Source organism: Merops nubicus, unplaced genomic scaffold, assembly GCF_000691845.1.
Source record: "Merops nubicus isolate BGI_N331 unplaced genomic scaffold, ASM69184v1 scaffold17023, whole genome shotgun sequence".
Taxonomy (NCBI): Eukaryota; Metazoa; Chordata; class Aves; order Coraciiformes; family Meropidae; genus Merops; species Merops nubicus.
The window spans coordinates 10,266-31,264 of NW_008598413.1; the positions used below are offsets into that span (position 1 = coordinate 10,266).

Here is a 20,999-nt window from a genome sequence, read left to right on the forward strand (position 1 = left end):
AAATTACCACTACGGAGGGATGATCTATTTTGAAATCAGATTATCTTTAAACTAACTAGAAAGCAATCCTCATGCTTATGTGCAGCCCTCATGCTAGCCACACTTGCTCAAGAGCAGGGCAGGACTCTAAAGAACAGATGTTGATAGCATGTGCCCTGTGCTATTTTAACATTCAATTTCTTTAGATTAATTATGTTGCTTCCTTAAGCAAATAGTAATTAAGCCAAGCTACCCCAGCCCCACTTCAGCCCCAGTGTTATGTGCTTAGTTTACCACAAGAGGAGTAGCAAGTTCTCAAAGATTTGCTGATGTGTTACTTTACCAAAAGGCAGGAAAACAGCAGCTACAGGGGAAGAACATACCACTTTTGCCAGCAAGGCATTCTCCAGTGTGCTTATCCTGAGGACAAGACACAAACTGTCACAACTTGATTTGTGACAGTTTTCCCTCAAAAAGAATGTTGTATCAGTGCACTTGTTCCACACAGGGATGTGCTGTTTTATGGAAGGGCTGCTGTTCCAGTTCTCTAAATGGATTCTCCAGACTTCAGGCTTTTGCCCTAGATTTAGGTCACTAGTAATTGGACACGTGTGGAAAATGCACAGGCTCAGTTCAGCGTTGCTTAATTAATTTCTTAGTCTGTTGATTTGGCAGTCATCCTACAAAACAGAACAGTTGGATATTTAAACTTGCATTGAAGAATACATCATGACAGTAGCTAGCCTCCCAAAACTAAGCCCAGCTTCTTTGGTACTAGTGAAATAAGTATTTTAAATTGCCTGGAGTACAAAGTGAAATCAGTCTTAGTTGCTCAGGTGAGACTATCTGCTTGGTTAATCAAAAGGAATAATTTCTCTTTTATAGCATTCAGGTGGGAAAAAAAGACCAACTATAGCACAAAACGAAAACCCAAAGATTTTACCACAACCTTCTCAAGATGAAACATGGAATGGACAAATGCTTAAATCTTGCAACCAATGGAGCAGAATCAACTATAGCAACTTTGAGACACATTCCCAGGCAACTGGTGAGTGCAGCAACTACACATTAATGCTGCAGCTTTAAAGAGAAATGATTCTGCACATTATTTGGAGCTGTACCAGGCACCTTTCAGTATTGTAGCTGCTCTTGAAGCTGGATTTTCATGATGAAGAAAAGCTCATCTACTGAAATTAAGAATTAAAATTCTTTTTGCTCCCCGAATGCTTATGCCACAGTTTAGTCAACTTTGCTTGCTGTTTTTTAAACCCTTCTTTGAAGGACACAGAACAGACCCAGTGTGCCAAGTCTTGGCCATCCTGCCAAGCTTCCTGTTGGAGCTCACTTCACTACCAACTATTTACTTCACCACAAGTCCCATGCGCTTTAGGTAGTTTTGGCTTAAGTCTGAACAGCAAATGAGAAGAGACAGCTGCCTCTCTGCAGGAACTTTTCTCACTGGTGACCCTGAGGGCTGAGTTGGCAGAGCGATCTGGACTTTTTAAAGAAGGCTGCTCTACAAAACTGCCTTATAAAACTATTCACATATTAACTGAAGTTAAATATTTACTTCAGATCATGAAGTATTGTATTTTTTGATGAAGGAACAGCTTCTGTTCTTGAGCAAACTGATTTATGGCATTTTAAAGCTGACCTAACGTGCCTACCTCGATTTAAAATAAAAAGGCATCCCAATTCCTTTTGTTAAAGAGTGAACTCTGCTGATAAAATGGCCTGAAGACAGAAATAAAGTCACTTTAACAGCACTGAAAGGGAACAGATCTTCTCTTTAAAAGCCTTGTATACAGGGGTACTCAGATGGTTGCTAAAGTAAAAACAACATCCAACAATATTTGCAAAAAAGCTTAATGTAATTTTTTGAGTCTATAAACTCTAAACAATAAATACGAGAAGTGTACATGGCACACCAGAGCTGCTAAATATTAAACCAGATAAGTACAAATTGATAGCGCTTACCTACATCATCAGTGATAAATTCTCACTACTGTGATACAACACAAGATCAACATACAAGATGTTTTTTTCCAAAGGAAAAATCACGGAATCAAGTTGATACAGGAGATGAGGGAGAAGGGAAGACAATAAATAACAAGGCACAAAAAAACCTCTCTTGCTGCAACCCTGTAAGGCACCACTGTGCAAATGTGAAACTATCAAAACCTGTAGTGGAGAAATTTTAGATGTGTTTAAGTGATTGGATAATGTATTTCAAAGATGACACTATGCTCCTACCTTTGAGAATAAAAATACTTACAAACCTTTATTTACATTTATAGGCCTTTAAAAAAAAAAAAACAATTAGTGAAACAGGTGAGTTAATACTCAAACACAGGAGTAACAGTTAATTTCTCCTAGACAGTTTCACAAGTGCAACTTGAGCATGACCTCTACTGGCCTTGTTAATAAAGTCCTGGCTCCAATATGGTGCAGAGGGAAATGCTGCCAATTATGTCCAATTGTTTGTGATGCACCAGTAATTTTAACAAAACAGACTTCAGGGATTAGGATGAGAATAAACTTGTTCTCGCTTGTAACTGACAGTGATTTAAATCCAGAGATAAAAGGTCAGTAGCATTAATCTAACGTCATAGCTATAGATCTTAATACCCAAAGTTATAAATTACACTTCTATTTAAGAACTGGGCACTAGCATTTTTCTTCCCTATTCTGTTATCTGCTCAGAGAATCCATCATGGGACAAGCTTCAGCAAAAACCTTCTCCCTTACTAGGTTCCAGATAAATAGTTAAGCTTACAAACTCTAAGTTTCTCCCCTTTTTTCTTATGCCCCATGATCTCTACTGCATCCTGCTACAAGTTTTTATGCTTTCTCCAATGACATAAAAATCTCAACTGTTCTCAAATGGCTTAAAACATGCACAGGTTGGACAAGGTTTTACACGGTGAGAAGACGATTTCACTAAAACCTAAAGTTTTCTTCTAAGGAAAGATTTAGGAGGCACTCAGCTTCTCATGAGCTTCAAATACACAAATGGCTTTTTTTGTACTTGGGAACAATGTCAGTAGAGACTACACTTCCAAAACTTTTGCTTCCATTCTCAAAACTTGAACTGCACAGCACACAGTAAACAATCTGAATGAACTTGCTAATTCAGTTATTGGCTAGGTTTTGTTTTCTTATGTGACACATTTTACTCCTTACACTTAAATACCTTGCCACACATCAAAACACTTAAGGTCAGACACAACCTGTAGCTTCAGTGATGTGCAATCTACTGAGCTGCCAGAGAAGAAAATCAGGTCTATCACATTTTAAACAATAGAGGAACTAGAAGAAAGAACAGTCTTCGGTGCTAAGTTAACATTCATACAGCTATTTGCCAAAAGGCTGTGCCAGCTTAGGCATGCTTCATTCCTGTTTCAAGGAAATAATTTGAGCAAATACAAATGTAAACAGAGCCAGGTAAACTGCAATAGTAAAGGACAAAAATATCATTGATCTGACAGGTTTAAGGCCAACTATTTCTTATTTGAAACATATATTTTTCCATGGCACTTAATACACTAAAAATTAGTACTGGGTGACAGTAAACATGGGTATACATATTCATGTCATATGCAATATATACAAGTCGCTTCAGTTCCTAAGATAGAAAGTTCAAGTTTTCTTGCCCAAATAAAATCAATCTGTGAAAGACCACCTGTGTTTTCCTATACAGGACAAAGTAATATTACTATTTCAACCAATTTAGTGCACACTGACTTGAGTCCAAAAGACATACCATTCCTTGCTGTTGTCACTGCTTGCCAAACGCCCTTATGCTTTTTAAAACACAGCTACACTTTCCTTAAGAGAACAGCTAACACGTGACAATCAGCATGCTGTTCTAGTCTACTCTAACAAAACTTGCTGATATACAAATCGTGTTTTGGTCATGCAGCACAGATCCATCCTCAAAATAATCCATCTCTTAGTTCAACCAGTCTAGAAGAGGAACCCAGTGCTGGATTTTAATTAGCAGGTCATCCTGGCCACCCCGTACTCCAAGCTGACAACAGCAGGCTCAGCTTTTGAGTACTCTTCCACCAGTTCAGTGTAGCGATTGTCTGCTGTGTTGCTGCCCTCTATAGTTCTTGCAGCATCGTTCACAGGGATCAGAGGCTGCTCCTTCCTGAAGCATGGAGGGGTCTTCAGTGCCACGGGGGCAGGATGAACAGACTGCTGATGTTCCTTCACAAAGACTGCATCTGGCTGCCCATTTCTCTGCTTTATTTTCTGAAATATAGAGCATAGTTACTAACAGTGAGCATAACTTGTTTACTGATAATGTTCTGCTTTGAAAGGAAATGAATCCACTTCTTTTGGCTGGCCAGCTCAGCGCTTGCAGAACCCTGCATTACATATCCTAGATTAGATATGTAACAGTATTATTAAATGTTAAGCCACTAGATAAGACATTTTCCCCCACAGTTTCCAGCAGATGCTACAAGCACTGTATACTTAAAATCTGCAGATAAGCAGAAGGCAGAAAGTTTGCCTGCCAATGTCTGAAGAGGAGAAGTTCTTCCAGGCTTGCCCCTTGTTGGTTGCTATCAAGATGGCAGTGCTTTCTGGAGTACAGGCAGAGGAAGATAGGCCTTGGTACCTTTAGCAAGCAGGGAGCTTACAATAGACCATAAGTCTCTTTACCTTTAAGAGACCAGTTTCATACTTAAGCCCTTGCATCCTTCCTAAAAACCTTCTAGAAGACTTCTCCTTTAGATCTGAAAAACACCAACGCAGTTTCTTCAAATGTGGAAATACGCTAAAAAATGTCAACTAGAAAGCAGGACTGGAGAAGATGACTTATCCTGCAAGCACTGACCAAAAGAAGAAGAAAGATTTGGATTAGGGGTTTTTGTTGCTTTTCCTAAATTCAATCTCATCCAGTAACTGAGAGCTTGAACTAGTTAAGTGATTTTTTGTCATTGTTGATATGTTTGTGCTGCATTAGAACTGAGACTAAGCCCAGAAGACTTTGGTGTCTCCTGACATCAACTTTTTGAAGAGGCAAAGAGCAGTAGCAAAGTCTACACCAAGACTTCAAACAACTACATCCCTTCACCACTCAAGTGAAAAATTCAGGCTCAGGTGAAGTAAACATCCTGGAAAAAAAGGACTAGAAAATGCAAACTGAGACTTCACTTTAACATCTTGCTTATTCTTCAGCTTGCTTCATCTTGAGTTTCCATCTTGCTGCTTCAGTTGTGTGAAAACTTCTAAAACTACAATTAACATTTGAAACAGTTTAATCTTCAGTGACCTGCATTCATGACCTTCATGACCTTACAGTAAGATTAATAAAATCTTTCCTCCTAGAAAAGCTGTACTTCCACCCCACTCCCTTGACATAACATGCAGGAGTTGTGCTACTATTTCTAGCCAAAGATGCAGAACTGATAACTAGAGACCTTCTGTGTTTCTTAAAAGTTATTATTTTGAATTTTCAGCACCTGAACTGACCATAATGATGTATCAATTAAAAGCCACTGATTAAGTCATACTAGAATAAAGTGCCATACATAGTTCAGTCTTTCCTGGCTGTTTACTGTACCACTTAGTAGAGGCATTTCTAGAAATGTGATCTCTGGATATAACCCTGTCTTCAAATAACCATTACAATGCATATGCCCCATAATTATGGTGACTTAGAACAGCATGCACCTGCATATAAAGTTAAAAGAAGGACAATACTTACTGCTTCCATTTTAGTAGCTATAACAGAAATAAAACATTTTCAGTCTCCTTGGTAGAGCAACACAGCTGTAGCTATGATGGGTACCTTGTTATCTAAGTTTCACATTACATTTAACCCACACTAAGCCATCTTAAAGTAATGCTTTGATAGTAGGAGCATTTTTACACAATACAGTTCAACGGTAAAGCAAAAAAAATTGTGCCCAAGAGCACAGCCTGGCTGTGAGGTCTGGCACTCAGCACAGAAACATACAGTGAAAGTCAAAGTCAACGTTACATAGAAGTGCCAGGTCATGCAGTAGTGACATTCATGTCAAAGCTAGTAGCATTCCTACAGACTACAGATGAGACTTGCTCTTCCAGTTCACAAGTACACACACTTATTTTGTAATACTTACAGCTTCCAGTTCTTTAATGTCTTCCTCCAGTTGTTTATTTTGTTCACTCATGTTCATTATAAGATTGAACACAGACTGCCTGGGATGCATACTTCGATCAAACTGATGGTACATATTTCTCCAAAACCTGCATGAAGCAGACTGTTAACTACGCAGGACAAAAACAACAATGAAGAAGAGCTACTGTATATAATTTACACTTACTTAAAATTAAATGATACCGTATTAGGTTCCAAAAGAGTTAGTTCTGGAGAGAAGTCTGGATTATACAGAGGATTCTGATATTTCTTTTGTTCATCCAGAAGGAATGGCCACAAGGAATATGTCTTCTCTCTTAGTCTTAAAGCAAGAAGAGATCAAGGTGAAGACACTGACTGCAAGCAAAAATCAGAAGCTGTTCAACTCAACGTAATAAATTGATCTTAAATTTTAAAAAAAGTTACCAGAAATACTTAAATATTGAAGTAAAAGCTCTTAGTAAAAGCAACTCCTCCTGCCATACGCTAATGTTGGATAGAACTGTCTGTTTCAGAAGTACTACTCCTTATGCAAGTTTTGCCCAGTTGCAATAAATGCTTTTAAAATACAGTTTGAGACAAAGACAAACAGATGAAAACTGTACAGAAGTTTTCCAACTAAAAGCACTAGGAGACATTCTATTAATACTTCTAACTGACAGTAATTATTCTTGAGCAGGCAAGAATTTTAAGGTTACCTAACAATAGATTGTTAGGTAATAGATTGGGGAGGTAATAAAGTGATACTTCCAAACTTAAGCTTACCTATTTTTAGGGGAAAAAAAAAACAGGAGAAAGAAGCCTTAATCTTCCCCATGAAAAACAAGCATGGGATTATCTCCCAGAATTAGAAAGACTGTCTTCAGTATGCAAAAGCACAAGAAGCACTGCTGTTCCCTGATCCAGCTCAACATTTTCAGTACTACCTAGCCCTCTCCATTTCTGTTTAGAGCCCAAAATGAAGAAGACTCACAGGAGTTCTTAGTCTTCCAGAATAAACAAAAGACATTACAGTATGTCTGCTTACTTTAGTTCTTCTCGCTCTTTTTGGCAGTTTCCAAGGAAATTACCAAACTGGCACGAATGGACGTGTTCATGGATCTGAAGCAGGAAAGCTTCATTGTACTCAAAGGCTTGTGGAAACTGCTCAGTCAGATTCCACACACTTTCTAAAAACTGGGTGAACACTGGCGAGATTTCTTTTGGATCACCATCCAACTGACAACACCTGAAAAGATTCCATAAGAAGACTGAAATTGGTTTAAGTTAGAAATCAAAAAAGTCTTAGTTGCACGAGTTTTTAAATGACAGCACATTTAATTTGACATTAGCTTTGCTCTGGTGAGTAAGCACTTAACTATCTTATATTGCTTTTCTGTACTAAATACAGATCTGCAATTACTTACAAGTCAGAAAAACAGGTTAAATATAGACTTAATTCTATTCAAAAATTGCCCCAATTCTCAAAGTTAAGTTCCTTTGTGTCTATTACTTCCATAGTCAATGTTTGGACTGTACCAGCTAAAATCAAATTAGTAAGCAGTAAAGAGCAGCAAGGCTATCGTCATAGCTGATGATAGGCAGATCAAGGGCAAAACAGAACACTTAACACACAGGACTTCTAAAGGTGGGTGTGACTTGATCATTAAAAGTAAACAGAAATGCAACCTCATTTTTAAAGATTTCAAAACCAAGTGCTTTATATTGCCTAAGTAGCTGGGATGTAACTTTAGAACTGTTTTGCACTGCCTGTGTATATGTGCAGATCTAGATGCAGTTATCAATGTCTGAGACAGCAGTAGCACTAGAAATTTATGTCTACAATATAAATCAATTATCCAATAGATACTTGAATAAATAGCCATACACAAACTGCACTGTCTACTGAAAATAGTTTACTTATTGCAAAATTTATAGCATACTGCAGTCATTTAACATCCACAGATTGCCTTTTAGCTTTGAGAATATATAGAAAAATGTGAACTGAACTATTTTACTGTACTGGAAGAGCGAGCTACCTGTCAGAGAACTTGTGCCCAAAAGAGATCCAGTCTTTCTCTATCAAGACCTAGAGAGTAAAATCAAACAAAATCTCAGGTACAATGTTACTCAACTTTACATCTGTAGTATTAACTATATTTACAACTACAGTATTATAGTATATAATTAAAATAGTATTATTATATTTTACATTTTAATCAAAGTACAGCAGGAGCAACTATTTGTCACTTTGCAGTTCCTTTATTTTCTTGGAAGTCTTTCACAAGAAATTTTCAAAACATTTCTAAAATGAGTAAAAAGTTTAGCAGGTTGACAATCAGATAACTGCTTTTAAGCCAGGCCTGCTTTAAGCATACTAATATTGTATGACTTCACAAACAGATAATCAACCAATTTGCAAAAAGCTTGCAAAGTACAGGAAAAATTTTAGTATTGCATTCCTAAAAAGTCATAGTTTACATAAAACCCCACAATACAATCTTTCTAGCATTTTATAGCACTAATTTCAACATTAGCTTGTTTTATCACTTCCATCACTGTATCAGACACCAAAAGGAGCACAGGACTGCCTGCCCATGGCAGAAGTTTCCCTAGAAATCTAATTGACAGTGAAGACTGAAAAACAAAGATTAAATTACTTCCCTAAGGATTAACACATTCTCACTATTCACAAAAAAATGAATGCTCTTCTAATTCCTCCTGAAGTACATTATTACTTATTCCTAGTACATAAAATTACTTCCATGTATTAGTTCCATGTGTCTTGCAGGAATTCCCATAGCACTTTGTATTGCCACTGCAGAACAGTGTAGATTTTCCTACTCTAAAGACTGGAATAAACACACTGAGATTCTTCTTTTTCTACAGAAAGGAAGAAACTTAGATTGCTTAAATATCTACAGGTCTCTGTCAGTGGGGGAGCTAACATCACTAAAAATTTTTAAAAGACGATTTGGGGACAAGTGATAAAAGCACAGAGCTGCTGTAATTTCATACATCTACGGTCTCACATAAGCACTTTGGAATCACAGGTAGGGGCTTTTTCAGATGCAAAAGGCAATCATTGCAGCATTTTCTGCAGGGTGCCAAAAGCAAGACACTGTTCATATTCTAGTTTTTAAATAAAGGGTTCTTCCCAGTAGCAAAGTATTTCTGAAAGATATATCAGTATACTGCGAATCTTACACTTTAACTACAAAGTCAAGCAACAATGTTTACACTGCTCACTTTCACACTCAAGCATTTTATATCCTTTGTTTACCAAGGAACAACTCAACAATGCCAAGAGCTAGTGCTTACCATGAATCCTTTGATTGTTCTGTAATAGGAATCTAGTAAGAGAGCTCCAAGAGAACACACTTGAGAAGTCCTATCCCAGCCATCTGAGCAGTGCACCAATACGCTTGCGCTCTCAACTGCTATTGCCTGCAAAACAGGTTTTATAGTGACTTTCACAGAAGTCAAAGTTTAATAAATACAAAAGCTACATTTATCCCAAACTCACAGCATAGACCATTTTATTTAAGAAAGCCAGAAATGGGTTTAGTATGAGGAAAGGATTGGATACCACCAAAAAGCTACAATTTCTCTCCGTGGAAGCATAGAATATTCTTTATAAAGAAAAGGAATTCCACTACCCGCTTTGCACAAGGTAATACAAACATCTAGAGTGCTTCCCAGTCTGCTTCTTATCCTGTACAGAACTAAACTTACAAAAATCACTTTCAGTGCATACTAAGAAAGAAGCAGACTATATGCTACAGATCAAACAGGTTAAAAAAATAAACCAACACAAACACACCACTGAAGATACCCATTAGTTCATTATACCACACAAAAGTCAAGGACTTGGAAAAGCTTATTAGCTTCATCTAAGAATTCAAATCCTGTTAGACCAAATATTTTTTGCGGGTCATCTTCAGGAGAATCATCCACTTTTAACTAGAGTTAACTCCCTGTTATTTCACCCAGTAAAAACAAAGAAAGATCCAGGTTTCTTCTTGACCCAGCCCCTCCTGGGTCAAGCCCTTGGCTTCCCGAGTGCCTTGGCAAAGGCAATTGCTCCTCCGAGTTCTTCATGAATAGTCCCATTTCCGTGCCAGATGAAGTCAGCGTAGCTAACGTGGCTTCTCTGCAATTAGTGCCGCAGAAAACTACACTAAATAAGTTGGCTCCATCCACTTCTAACCTGGTTATACCCTTCATAAAGGCCTAACAGAACCAGGAAGCAAAACAATCCCTGTATCTCAATAAGGGGACCAAACAGCTTTCCAAAAAATCCTGAAAAACGAGCTGGCACATTTAACATTCACAGTCATAAAGAAACTTGTAATACTTAAAACAGCATATCACATGTACCAGTGTATACACTGAGCATCTACTTCCAAAAAGTTCAATTACAGAATTTTACACATTATGTAATATTAAGTATAATTTTGCCTGGTAACAAGTCAACTTGCCATCAAGCAAAGAAGCAGCATATAAGTTACCTTGACTAGGAAGACAGCAGCATCCAAGACAGCTTTGATATGACGCAGCCATCCAGAGTTCTCCAAACCAGACAGAAAGTCATTGACAGACAAACCCTTTGTGCCACTGACTGAAAGAAACCAAACCGAGAGAGAAGAATAATTATGGCCTATGCTGTAAGTTGATTAGACGTCTCTGAGGAAATCACCACTCCAACAATTGGGGGTAGGGGTGGCTGTGTCTACCACAAAGCATTCTCCATCCAAAATTCAAGGCAGTAGAACTACAGTAACCATGAAGGACCAGAGTAAGATCTTTGAAAGTTATTCTGTGAAAAAGACGCAAAGTAATGACACTGGTTATGCCCAACAGGGAGCCTTACTAAGGAAGGCAACGCAAATGCCCAAAGCTTACCAGGAATACTTAAAAAAACACAAGCACCAGCAGAAAGTAGATGCATCCAGACAATACAGACAGTTCACAGTAGTCAGACTGCCTGAGTTTCACCACCTTCTCCACTCTGCTTAGGAGAATAAAGTGAATGCAGTGCAAGGATATGGTGATAAACTGAAAACCATTGAGATTTTGCCCACCTCCAGAATGGACATACAACAGTTCTGACTCTGATCTGAACCATTCACCCCTAGTATACTTTCATCACATGAAAATAATGTCAATGTAGAAGGCAGGTGAAGCTGCTTGCAGCAGAACAGCAAGAGGTGTAAAGGCAGATTGAAAGTTTCTCATACTGACACAGCAATTCACAAAGTAGACACATAACCCCATTCTTGCATGATTTTTGAGTAGCAACTCACACAATTATATTCCTGTCCAAATATGACAAACGTATGGTGATAAATAAGTATTTGTTGGCTGATAGAGCTTCGGCTATGTGTGATTTGAAGAGACAATACCTGAGGTTACCATCTACAAAAATACTTGCCCTGTCACAGCAGAAGCCTACTTTCCACAAAGCTAATGGGCCCCAAACAAAAATAAGAAGGCTCTGTAGCTGAAGGCTCTCAATCTTTATCTCCAAGTATAGGAGGAAGTGAGTCAATAGGGAAAGTAGAGAACAAAATTCACCAAGTCATTCTGTGATGCAATTTCATGTTCAGTCAAGTCCCCTAACATAATGAAGGTTATAAACTCTTAAACCACTGTTTGATGAAGCTTTCCTGCATCTGCACTTCATGTTTCTCACCTTTCAGCCACAGTTTTGTTATACCCTGCCACTGCTCAGCAAGACATAATGCCAATGGCTGCTGAATGCTGTAACAGAGGCTCCCAAATAAGTATTACAGCTTCTTTTCTGAAGCCTACTGACCTTTGTCAGGCAGAAGTTCTAAGAGTGAGGAGAACCTGCAGACTGAAGCACAGTGGACTGGGAGCAGAGGCTGTTTTTAAACAAAACCAAACAACAAGGAAAATCTTTACTTTCAAGGTGACAGCACTGGAATAGGCTGCCCAGAGAGGCTGAAGAGTCTCCTTCTCCAGAGACATTAAAAAAGCCATTTGGTGCAACTTGCTCTAGGTGAACCTGTTTTAGCAGGGGGGTTGGACTGGATGATCCCCAGAGGTCCGTGCAACCCCTAACATTCCATAACTCTATGAACTCCACTCCCTAAACACACACACTCCACACGACTAAGGATTTTTTTTTTTTTTTGCAGTTTAACACACTTCCATCAAAGTATCACAAAGATCACAGTGGCTATTATTGAGCCTTTTCCTCAAATATTTCCTGCAGAAATGTTATTTTTTGACAAACATAAAACCTTTCTGCTTATCAAAGCTCAATCTTTTCTGAAATACAATACTGTATTTCTGAATGGATAGAACCTGGGCTTTATATTTAATACCACAGCCACAAATGTAGCCTATGTGAAGATTCTTCAGTTAGTGTTGTATAGATGGGCAGTCTGTCCATCAGCAGAACAGAATCATCATGTCCACACCAAAGAAAACTATTTCAGAAGTTTTTAAATTACTTGAATGCAGTGAAGTAAAACCAGCTGAATTGGAGGTGAAGAATAGACTATAAATTTGCCTAGAATGCTCCACTGTGTAGTGCTGCTACAGAACAGTGTTGGGAAGGATTGTTTCTGTCTGCTTGCAAATGGAATCAAAGATTCTGAAGATTCTTCCTGTCCACCAGAAAGATGGACAAAGAGCCTAGGAGCAGGACACACGCTGCAAAATGAATCACAGTTGTTATAAATAGAACGGAGGACAGCCCTAGTTACAATGGCTCTTGAAAGAATAGGGTCATTGGTATCACATTCCTGATTTGAGAACATTCAGTTCAGCACATCCAGTGGAAGCTGGTACACAGAATTTAAATGGCATTCTCCTCATTTTAAGCTATGAACCATTTTCATAGCAATTTCTTCCTGATCATCCCACTGATGGCACGTTTCTACAGGTGTCTGAAGAGTAAATTACTGCATACCTCCCTAAATTTTAAGGGCTAAATTTTAAGGGCTTCTTCTATCCTTAAAAATACTTCTGGACTGACATTCAGCAAAACTCTAGTGAATTATACAGACTGAACAGTGGTAGAACGACTATGTTCATGTACCCCAAAACCTGACCTAGAAAGCAACTACAGACATCAGTCATCATTCTGTTTTGATCAGGTTTAAATAAATAAAACCTCCATACAAAGTAAAATATACTCCCCATCTGTAATGAAAGCTACAGAAAGGTATTTGGTAATTAGTCTTGGTAGGATGCCAAGTCAAATGGAAGGAATACAAAGTTTGTGAATTTTAACTGTGTGATGCACAAAAATCACACATTTATTACACAGGAGCAGGCCTCTAAATTAGATCTTGATATTTTTTTTATCTAGGTTTTCTGGAACTGATGGAGATATTGGCAAAAGAAAGAGGGATTATCCCAAACTTAAAACTCTCTCTTTGTGCCTCTCCATTTTCATCACGTGGCAAGCTGCACTATGGTGAAGAGGTTCACTTATCCCCATCCGCCTCTCTACAACACTCTAAGATGTACCTTCAAGCACCAAAGTGGCTCACCAGGCCAAAAAGCTCAAGTTTTGTACACACCACATGCTTTCTGTGAATTCTGTGTAACCAAGTACTCCTGGAAAAAACAGTATTCTACATATGAAAGTGTATGTACCCACACTGTTCTGTGCATTCCTATTACACGAGCATATGCAAGCATGTATACTTGGAAAACACAGAAGTCTTTCCCACAAGCCAGTGACATTTTAATCATGTTCACCAAAGACTTGAATGCCATTCAATTATCTTCAAAATAACTCCATTCATTGGGTTAACAGTTGAAAGGTAAAAGTTTAAAGGTAATTCATTACCATAGAGCACAGCAAACTGTTACTGAACAGAGCTGAGATAAAATACAGAAATATCAACAATGCCTGTATGCTATTATTAAAGACTTCAGAAAAATATTTATCCTATTTTCATATACACTGTTATAGTACAGTTAGAACATACCTTCCAGAAGTTTTTGTAAGCTGGACCTCATTACATGAATATTTTCAATGCCAACAAACTGGAATCTAATGTTAGAGTAGTTGTCTTCATTCTCATAGCCCTTCCCAGCAGCTCTGTTTGCCATTGCATTAAGCTTAAAAAAAGCAAAACAAAAATAGTGAAAACCAGTACTCAAAGTCTCAAATTAAGAAGTGAAAGTCAAGCATTTTCAAAGGAATACACTGGCAAAAAACACAGAAGAGCACATACTATAAAGAGATTCTAATAAGTTTGTGGCACATGATCTTGAAAGCATTCAAGCGTAAGAAACACCTGGTACCTTAAAAAAAATTTAGAGATGATGTATCTGAATAATGCATTTAATAACTTAATTACTTATTCTCTCCATATTCCTACCAACAAACTTTATTTCAAGTGTTTTGAGCAAAGACACTACAAAGAAATTAACCTGAAAAGGAAAGAGTAAGACCCAGACTTAACCATACCTACACTTTCCAGGCATCCTAAAAATGACAACTTTAGGGGTAAGAAGCTAATAAATTGCTGCAGCTATAAAAGTTACAGCTATGAAAACCCTACAGCTGGCTCACTTTCAGTCCATCAGATCAATCTACTGCTGAACCCTGATCAAAATAAGGGAAACATTTACATTTTACATCTTTGTTTTCCAGCTTCTGTGTTCAGAGGTTGGAATGAAATGAATAGCAGTTTAAATACAAATGGTCTAAAGAGCGAGAGTTACCACACACATTTCATCACAGGTCAAAAACCTAACATAATTCAATTTAATTAGACAGTGATGAAGTATGATCTCAGAATGCCCATATTCAACTCCATTTCTTTTTTTCAGAATTACACTGTATCCCTGTACTCTAATGTTCAGGACGAGAGGCTAGACTGTAGAACCTCAAGTACACACCTTTGGCCTGGTGTCCATGACATACATGTAGCGATTTGAAGGGTTTGCTTTACTGATGGCTTGCAACATGTGCTCATCCTCCAGGCACCTGGCACTGAAACCTGAGAGAGGTTGACTGCATCTGCAAATTGCAGCCTATCATAGAAAACAAAGAACAAGTTAGCTTCAGTTTAATACCTGTAGTTGAAGTGTTCTGCATAATTCTAAAGACACACTGAAATAAATTGTTTTATTCAGCAGATAATAACACTAAACCAAAAACAAGTTTAGGTGTTCAACTCTCTAAGCACAGTGCTTGCGGATCTTCAAACACAGCACCTACAACTCAAATCTAAAGGTTTATCAAAACATTTTTTCAGGCTCATCTACATGGGCAAGACACCAGTTTACATAATGGACATTCCCCAAGTACAAAAATTCGAAAAATGTATAGGCTGGAAAAAAATACACCATAGTGAAGCAAGTTACACTCCTGGTATGAAATGAATTATGGTCGGGATTACGTACGACTGCAAGTACGATTTTATTATTGCAAGTACAGCATGTTATTGTCTGATGTAACTTTCATCATATCTTTTTCAATATTTTGTATTTCAGAAGGTATCAGGTGTATCTCCCAAATATTAATTATTTTCAAACACATCTACTAGCTTAACACTCCTCCTTCAGCTCAAAGTGACAATCCTTCTTTCCCTTTGAAGATACTCTCTAGCCAAGACATGCAGATGCTGCATCACACCACTCTCTACCAAACCCTAGAAAATCTTATTTCTCATCCTCTAGGTCTTTTTACCTTGCAAACTCCTCTCTGAAGAACCAGCTCCATTATTTTGGTGGGTTTTTTAACCCTCATTCTGATTTTAATATTTTATTCTAGGTACACCAAGGAAGACATATCACTTGACAAAAAGCTACCTTCAGTTATCTTACGATCACTTTCTGAAAGCTTTAAGAGATTCAACTGATTGCCATTCAGTTACTTAAGGATTTCTTTTAAAGTGGCTTAGCTTAATTCAGCATCCTGTTAGATACCACTGGTGTCAGCTGTATTTAAGGTTATCATGAGTTATGCCACTCTCACACAAGTCACTGTACTTATCTCCCTGAACTACTGCCAAGTGCTGAGAAGTAACTTTCAGTACATTTGCATTAAGAGAAAGACACATTATACCTCTTTTTTTTTATGATAATATGACAACACTGGGAATCTTCCTTTGCTTCTGAACTTGGAGCTACCAACAATTATGGGTTTGCTTGCAGTTCTGGGAACATAAAGTTCCCTAGGATAGGTTTCACAAATCTGAAAGACAGGTATGCAAAAGTTACTTTACATACAAGACAAAACGTATAATAGTTCTATTGCATCAAATTTGAGAGATGTTAAGTGAAATAAGAGAAAGTGTAAATGCTAACATGTTTCTCTATATCCATGTAAATAGCTTAGAAGAGAGGACAAGCCATGGGTGAGGAAGTACAAACTGCTATCCAAGTTACAGAACCAAGTGCTGCTGGAAAGCACTGCCATACTGGTGTTCACTTCCCAGGAATGTGACTCTGCAGTAGAAACGCTAAGAATAGGTTTCAAACACAATATTGAAATTATTTCCCTCATTTTTTGTATTTGTAGACTTCAAAGTAAGATGAAATCTCATCTATGAACCAGCTGCACCACCACAGCCAACACTGCAATTGCTGAAGTAGAATCCTTTCAAGCTAAGGGATGTAATAGAGCTGCAGAGCACCAGACTTGCTGGGGCTGGGTTTCAGACAGGTAAGTATAGTCTGGAAACAATCCCAAAGAACACAATCTCTCAATGAGGCCTTGGAAAAAAATCAATCAGAAAAGTGAGAGTTTGCACACTGATTAGTTAACTCTCTCCATCTGCAAGTTTTCACTTGGCTTGCAACATAAGCAATTTCAAAGTATTAGGCTGTTTTCTATATGACTAGAGTCAGAGAATAAAGCAGAAACAGATGCAGAGCAAAGCAAGTTTCCATTACAACACTTACCTTATAATCACGATTTGCATCAGACAACTGCCAGTAATCATTTGGCACTCCCATTCTCTTATATTCTTCTGCTAGATCAATAAGCTGCCAACCTTTGACTTGCTCAGATTCATTTTGTTTTGGATTATAGGAGAATGCATACAGCTCTTCGTATTTTGCTAAAAGGTAAAATGACTATGTCATGAGTTGGCCCAAAAAAATTCTGGGAGAAGAAAGATAGCATAGTTGACAAGTCTTCAAATTGCCCAAATGGCAGAGAAAGTTTCAGGCTTCCAGATTCTGAGAAGCAAGACTAAATAGATACCGGACACTCTTGAAATATTTATTCTGCAACTATCATACAACTCACTGACACAACTATACATATTTAAAGGCAGGTTAAGAGACCTTTCCTGAGGGTGCTTGAACTATCTCAGCAGAGACATTTTGAAAGGCACAAGGGCAAAGCAGAAGTCACAAAATGAAGACTGACAAAATTAAACAAGATAAACCACAGAATTTTTAAAAGACTTCACAAGAACTAAAAGAACAAACAGTTTTTGGAGGTAAGAAGAGAATTTTCTACCTCTGACCTTTAAAAGGAGTAAGTTAAGTTTCCTTTAGAGTAAAAAAAAAAAGCTTTCAAAATATTTTCTGTTTTTCTTAATACTCTCTTCACAAATCACAGATGACATTTTACATTGTTCTAAACACAAATCAGAAAATGAAGAGACCACACTAGGCGACAGAAGTCTCTTGTAAAGCTGAATTGGCAGTATTATCTTAACATCAAAACTTCAGCTTTATTCTTAAAACTGCATGAAATCAGTAACAAAACATTACTAAGCAAGTAGAAACTTATCTACAGATCACACAAATTAAGAGAGACCATACACACTTATTTTCATAGTTTCATGGATAATACTAGAAATGAATACACCCCAAGAACCTGACATTCTGTTAGCAAATATCGGTGACCTACAAGAGCTAGACAATACCTCCTGAATCTGTATGCAGATTAACATTTCATCATTGAAACTGTTTTTAAATGTGCTTTATGTAAAAGTCTTCAGTGGATTTGATATATAAAAAAAACAAAAAGCCATAGATTTCACCACCTTGTGATCTGGGCACATGCTGCAAAAATCTTTTACAGTTAGTTTTACCTGCTCTTGACAGCTGAAGCAAAGAGTTATAAATGTCATGACAATCTCTCTCTCTGGGAACAACAAAGTGAACTATCCTGAAGTTCTTGCACTGGATGACAAGGGGGCAGCCAGAAGTAGTCAAGGGAAGTTTTTCCACTGCAGCAATGTGATGATGTAGTATCTGTGGCATACAAGAACTCACAGCATAAGCACAGTGATGAAAAATGAGAACAGCATACTATTCACAAGAGCAGATATAAAACACATGGAGTGATGCTGAATACGTATTTTGACTAATTTTATCAATCATTCCATTATTAAAAACAAGTAAATTTAGAAGACATCCAAGACGACTGCCATTTTGGTCAGGATTTTTTGTCAAAATTTAATTATTCTTTTCCCTCCTATGTTTGTAGGGAATAATAAATATCCTTCTAAATGCAAAAGTGAGACTTAAAATTCCACTGTGATTGTTCGGTCCTCTTCTGTAATTTTGCTAACTGACAAGCACACATCAATCTAATTGGGTAGGGTTCAAAAATGTTATCTTTATTCTTAAATGGTCTACAGAAACATACTGCAGAATTTTCAGGCAAAATAAAGCAAGTCAGGGAAAGCAACTCAAAGGCTAGAAGATACTGGAGATGCAGAAGATTTCACAATTCCAGTATTTAACATCTACAGAATGAACAGAAAAGATAAGAAAAAACACCTCCTGTATTTCCCATTGTGTTATTCAGACATGACAGTCTCTCAGCTAAACTCCTTTGAGCTGCTTTAACAGAAGACTGTTACTGTAATGAAAATACAACAGCCCGCCACAGATTTAACTCTGTGGCAAATCCACATGAAATTTAGGAAAATACACGGGCAAGTAACAGCTGTTCAACCATGGGAAGAAAGCCATAGATAGATTACCTCAACCAAACAAGATGGTCATGATAGCATTTCAGTTACCTCATTGAAGCAATCATCTCAAATATTGATTGGAACTTGACAGTCAGCTGATAACGATGCTGCCAAATATGTCTTTACATAGCAACTGTACCTTGTATACATTACCCTAATTATGCTTGCTACTTGCATTATCATCACAGAAATGCAGTACTTAGAATAGAGGTTCAATTTCCCCAAAATGAAACGTTTTACCATAGTGCACAGGGAGACAATATTTCTGATTCATTTTCTCCCCAATACCTCATTTTGACTGGAAGGATGACAGTTTGGTTTGAACAAAACTGTACATTGTCACAGAATCACAGAATGATTTGGGTTGGAAGGGACCTCTGAAGGCCATCTAGTCCAACCCCCCTGCAGTAAGCAGGGACATCCCTAACTAGATCGGGTTGCTCAGAGCTCCATCAAGCCTGACCTTGAATGTCTCCAGGGATGGGGCCCCCACCACCACGCTGGGCAGCCTACTTCCCTCATAGTAGAGAATTTCTTCTTAATATCTAATCTAAATCCATCCTGCCCTAGTTTAAAACCATTATCCCTCACCCTATCGCTGCACACCCCTGTATATAGTCCTTTCCCAGCTTTCCTGTGGGCCCCAAGTATTCATTGTATCCAAGAACAAATCACAGAAAAGTAACTTTTCTTGAAAGCACCATGAGGCATCTAGTGAGATAACCAGGCTACAGGATTAATGCTTATCCAGCAAAAGACACCTACAGAAAAAAAAAAATTAACCACACACAAGGAAATGAAAACTCATCCTGGAGGATGGCAGACTTCAGGCACTGAACTCAGACAGACAGCTGGGCTGCACTGAAGGCCAGAACTTGATGTCTAGATGTGTGCCACCAGGGCTCTAAGCAGAAAAGCTAACGGGAATTATGGTACCAGCCAGCTTGGATTGTACAACTTTGTTAGTGGTCACCAAGAAGCTGCAGCCCATTCTGAATCCTTTTACACCAGGAGATGAGCAGTTGGGAAGAAGCAGCTGCTTACTCATGTTTAGTTGTTAACTGTGTAGCTGCTTACCCTAAAAAAGTGCATGTAATCTTCCATATTTCAAAGTCTAGAGCTCTGGAATTTGCCATCTTATTTAACCTAGGCAGGATCTAAATACAAAGTAAGTTAATATAGCTTAAACATCAGGTTTAAAATTTCTATCTAGCAGTCTCCCATGCTGCCTATGAACTGCAGTACAATTCAGTCCTTTGAAGAAAACTACCACAAATTCAGTCAGGAGTACAAGTGAAGGCTATAGAAGAAATGACAGCAGCTTCAAGAGAAGAGAACATTTTTGACACTACCCAATTTCAACTGCAGCATTGCCATGCAACAGTTCAGTCTGCAAATCATTCACTTATTATGATACCATTGGCAAGAAGAGCATGGGGAAATAACTTACACCTTAAGATGAACACTTCAGTAAACAAATTCAACCTTACATGAGGAAGGACAATGCATCTGAAGAACCCATGGCTTTGAGCCACAAACTCTTGTTATCTTACCCAGGTCTCTCTCTGGCTTGAATCGATGAATAACAGATGAGTTGCTGTAAGGTAGAGAGTTCCTGTCAGTGACTTATTGCTCGTGCTGAACCTATCCAGTAACTTCACTTGTTCTACCTGTAACAAAAAAAAGGGGAGGGGAAACAATTTTTAATGACTTACATTTTTTTCAGAATGCAGAACCCTAGCTTTGAAAAAGCTTTGCCAGCTTGTGCAGTGATTTTGAAATTGGTAGAAACCACACGTTCAGGCCAAACCATGAAGAACACACAAGTGGTCACACAAGCTTTGACAAGACTGACTACTCTAAACACCCCATTTCAATACAAAAGTGCATAATGAATGCACCGTGCTAGCCTCATCAGAATACTTACTCCAGATAGAAAAGTACTATGGTTATTTACTACTAAAGGAGAC

The 20,999-nt window shown here is 37.9% G+C and overlaps 1 protein-coding gene across 1 annotated transcript; it reads right to left on the minus strand.

Moving 5' to 3' along the window:
• Nucleotides 1–3,784: 3,784 nt before the first annotated feature.
• Nucleotides 3,785–20,705, minus strand: MTMR6 (myotubularin related protein 6; the record flags this gene model as incomplete). Its single annotated transcript, XM_008937043.1, has 13 exons — nucleotides 3,785–4,236; nucleotides 6,096–6,222; nucleotides 6,300–6,434; nucleotides 7,140–7,340; nucleotides 8,131–8,180; nucleotides 9,413–9,538; nucleotides 10,603–10,712; nucleotides 14,065–14,197; nucleotides 14,984–15,118; nucleotides 16,155–16,283; nucleotides 16,994–17,151; nucleotides 18,139–18,301; nucleotides 20,583–20,705. Coding segments are annotated over 13 exons (1,851 nt in total), but the record flags the coding sequence as incomplete, so codon positions are not given.
• Nucleotides 20,706–20,999: the final 294 nt, after the last annotated feature.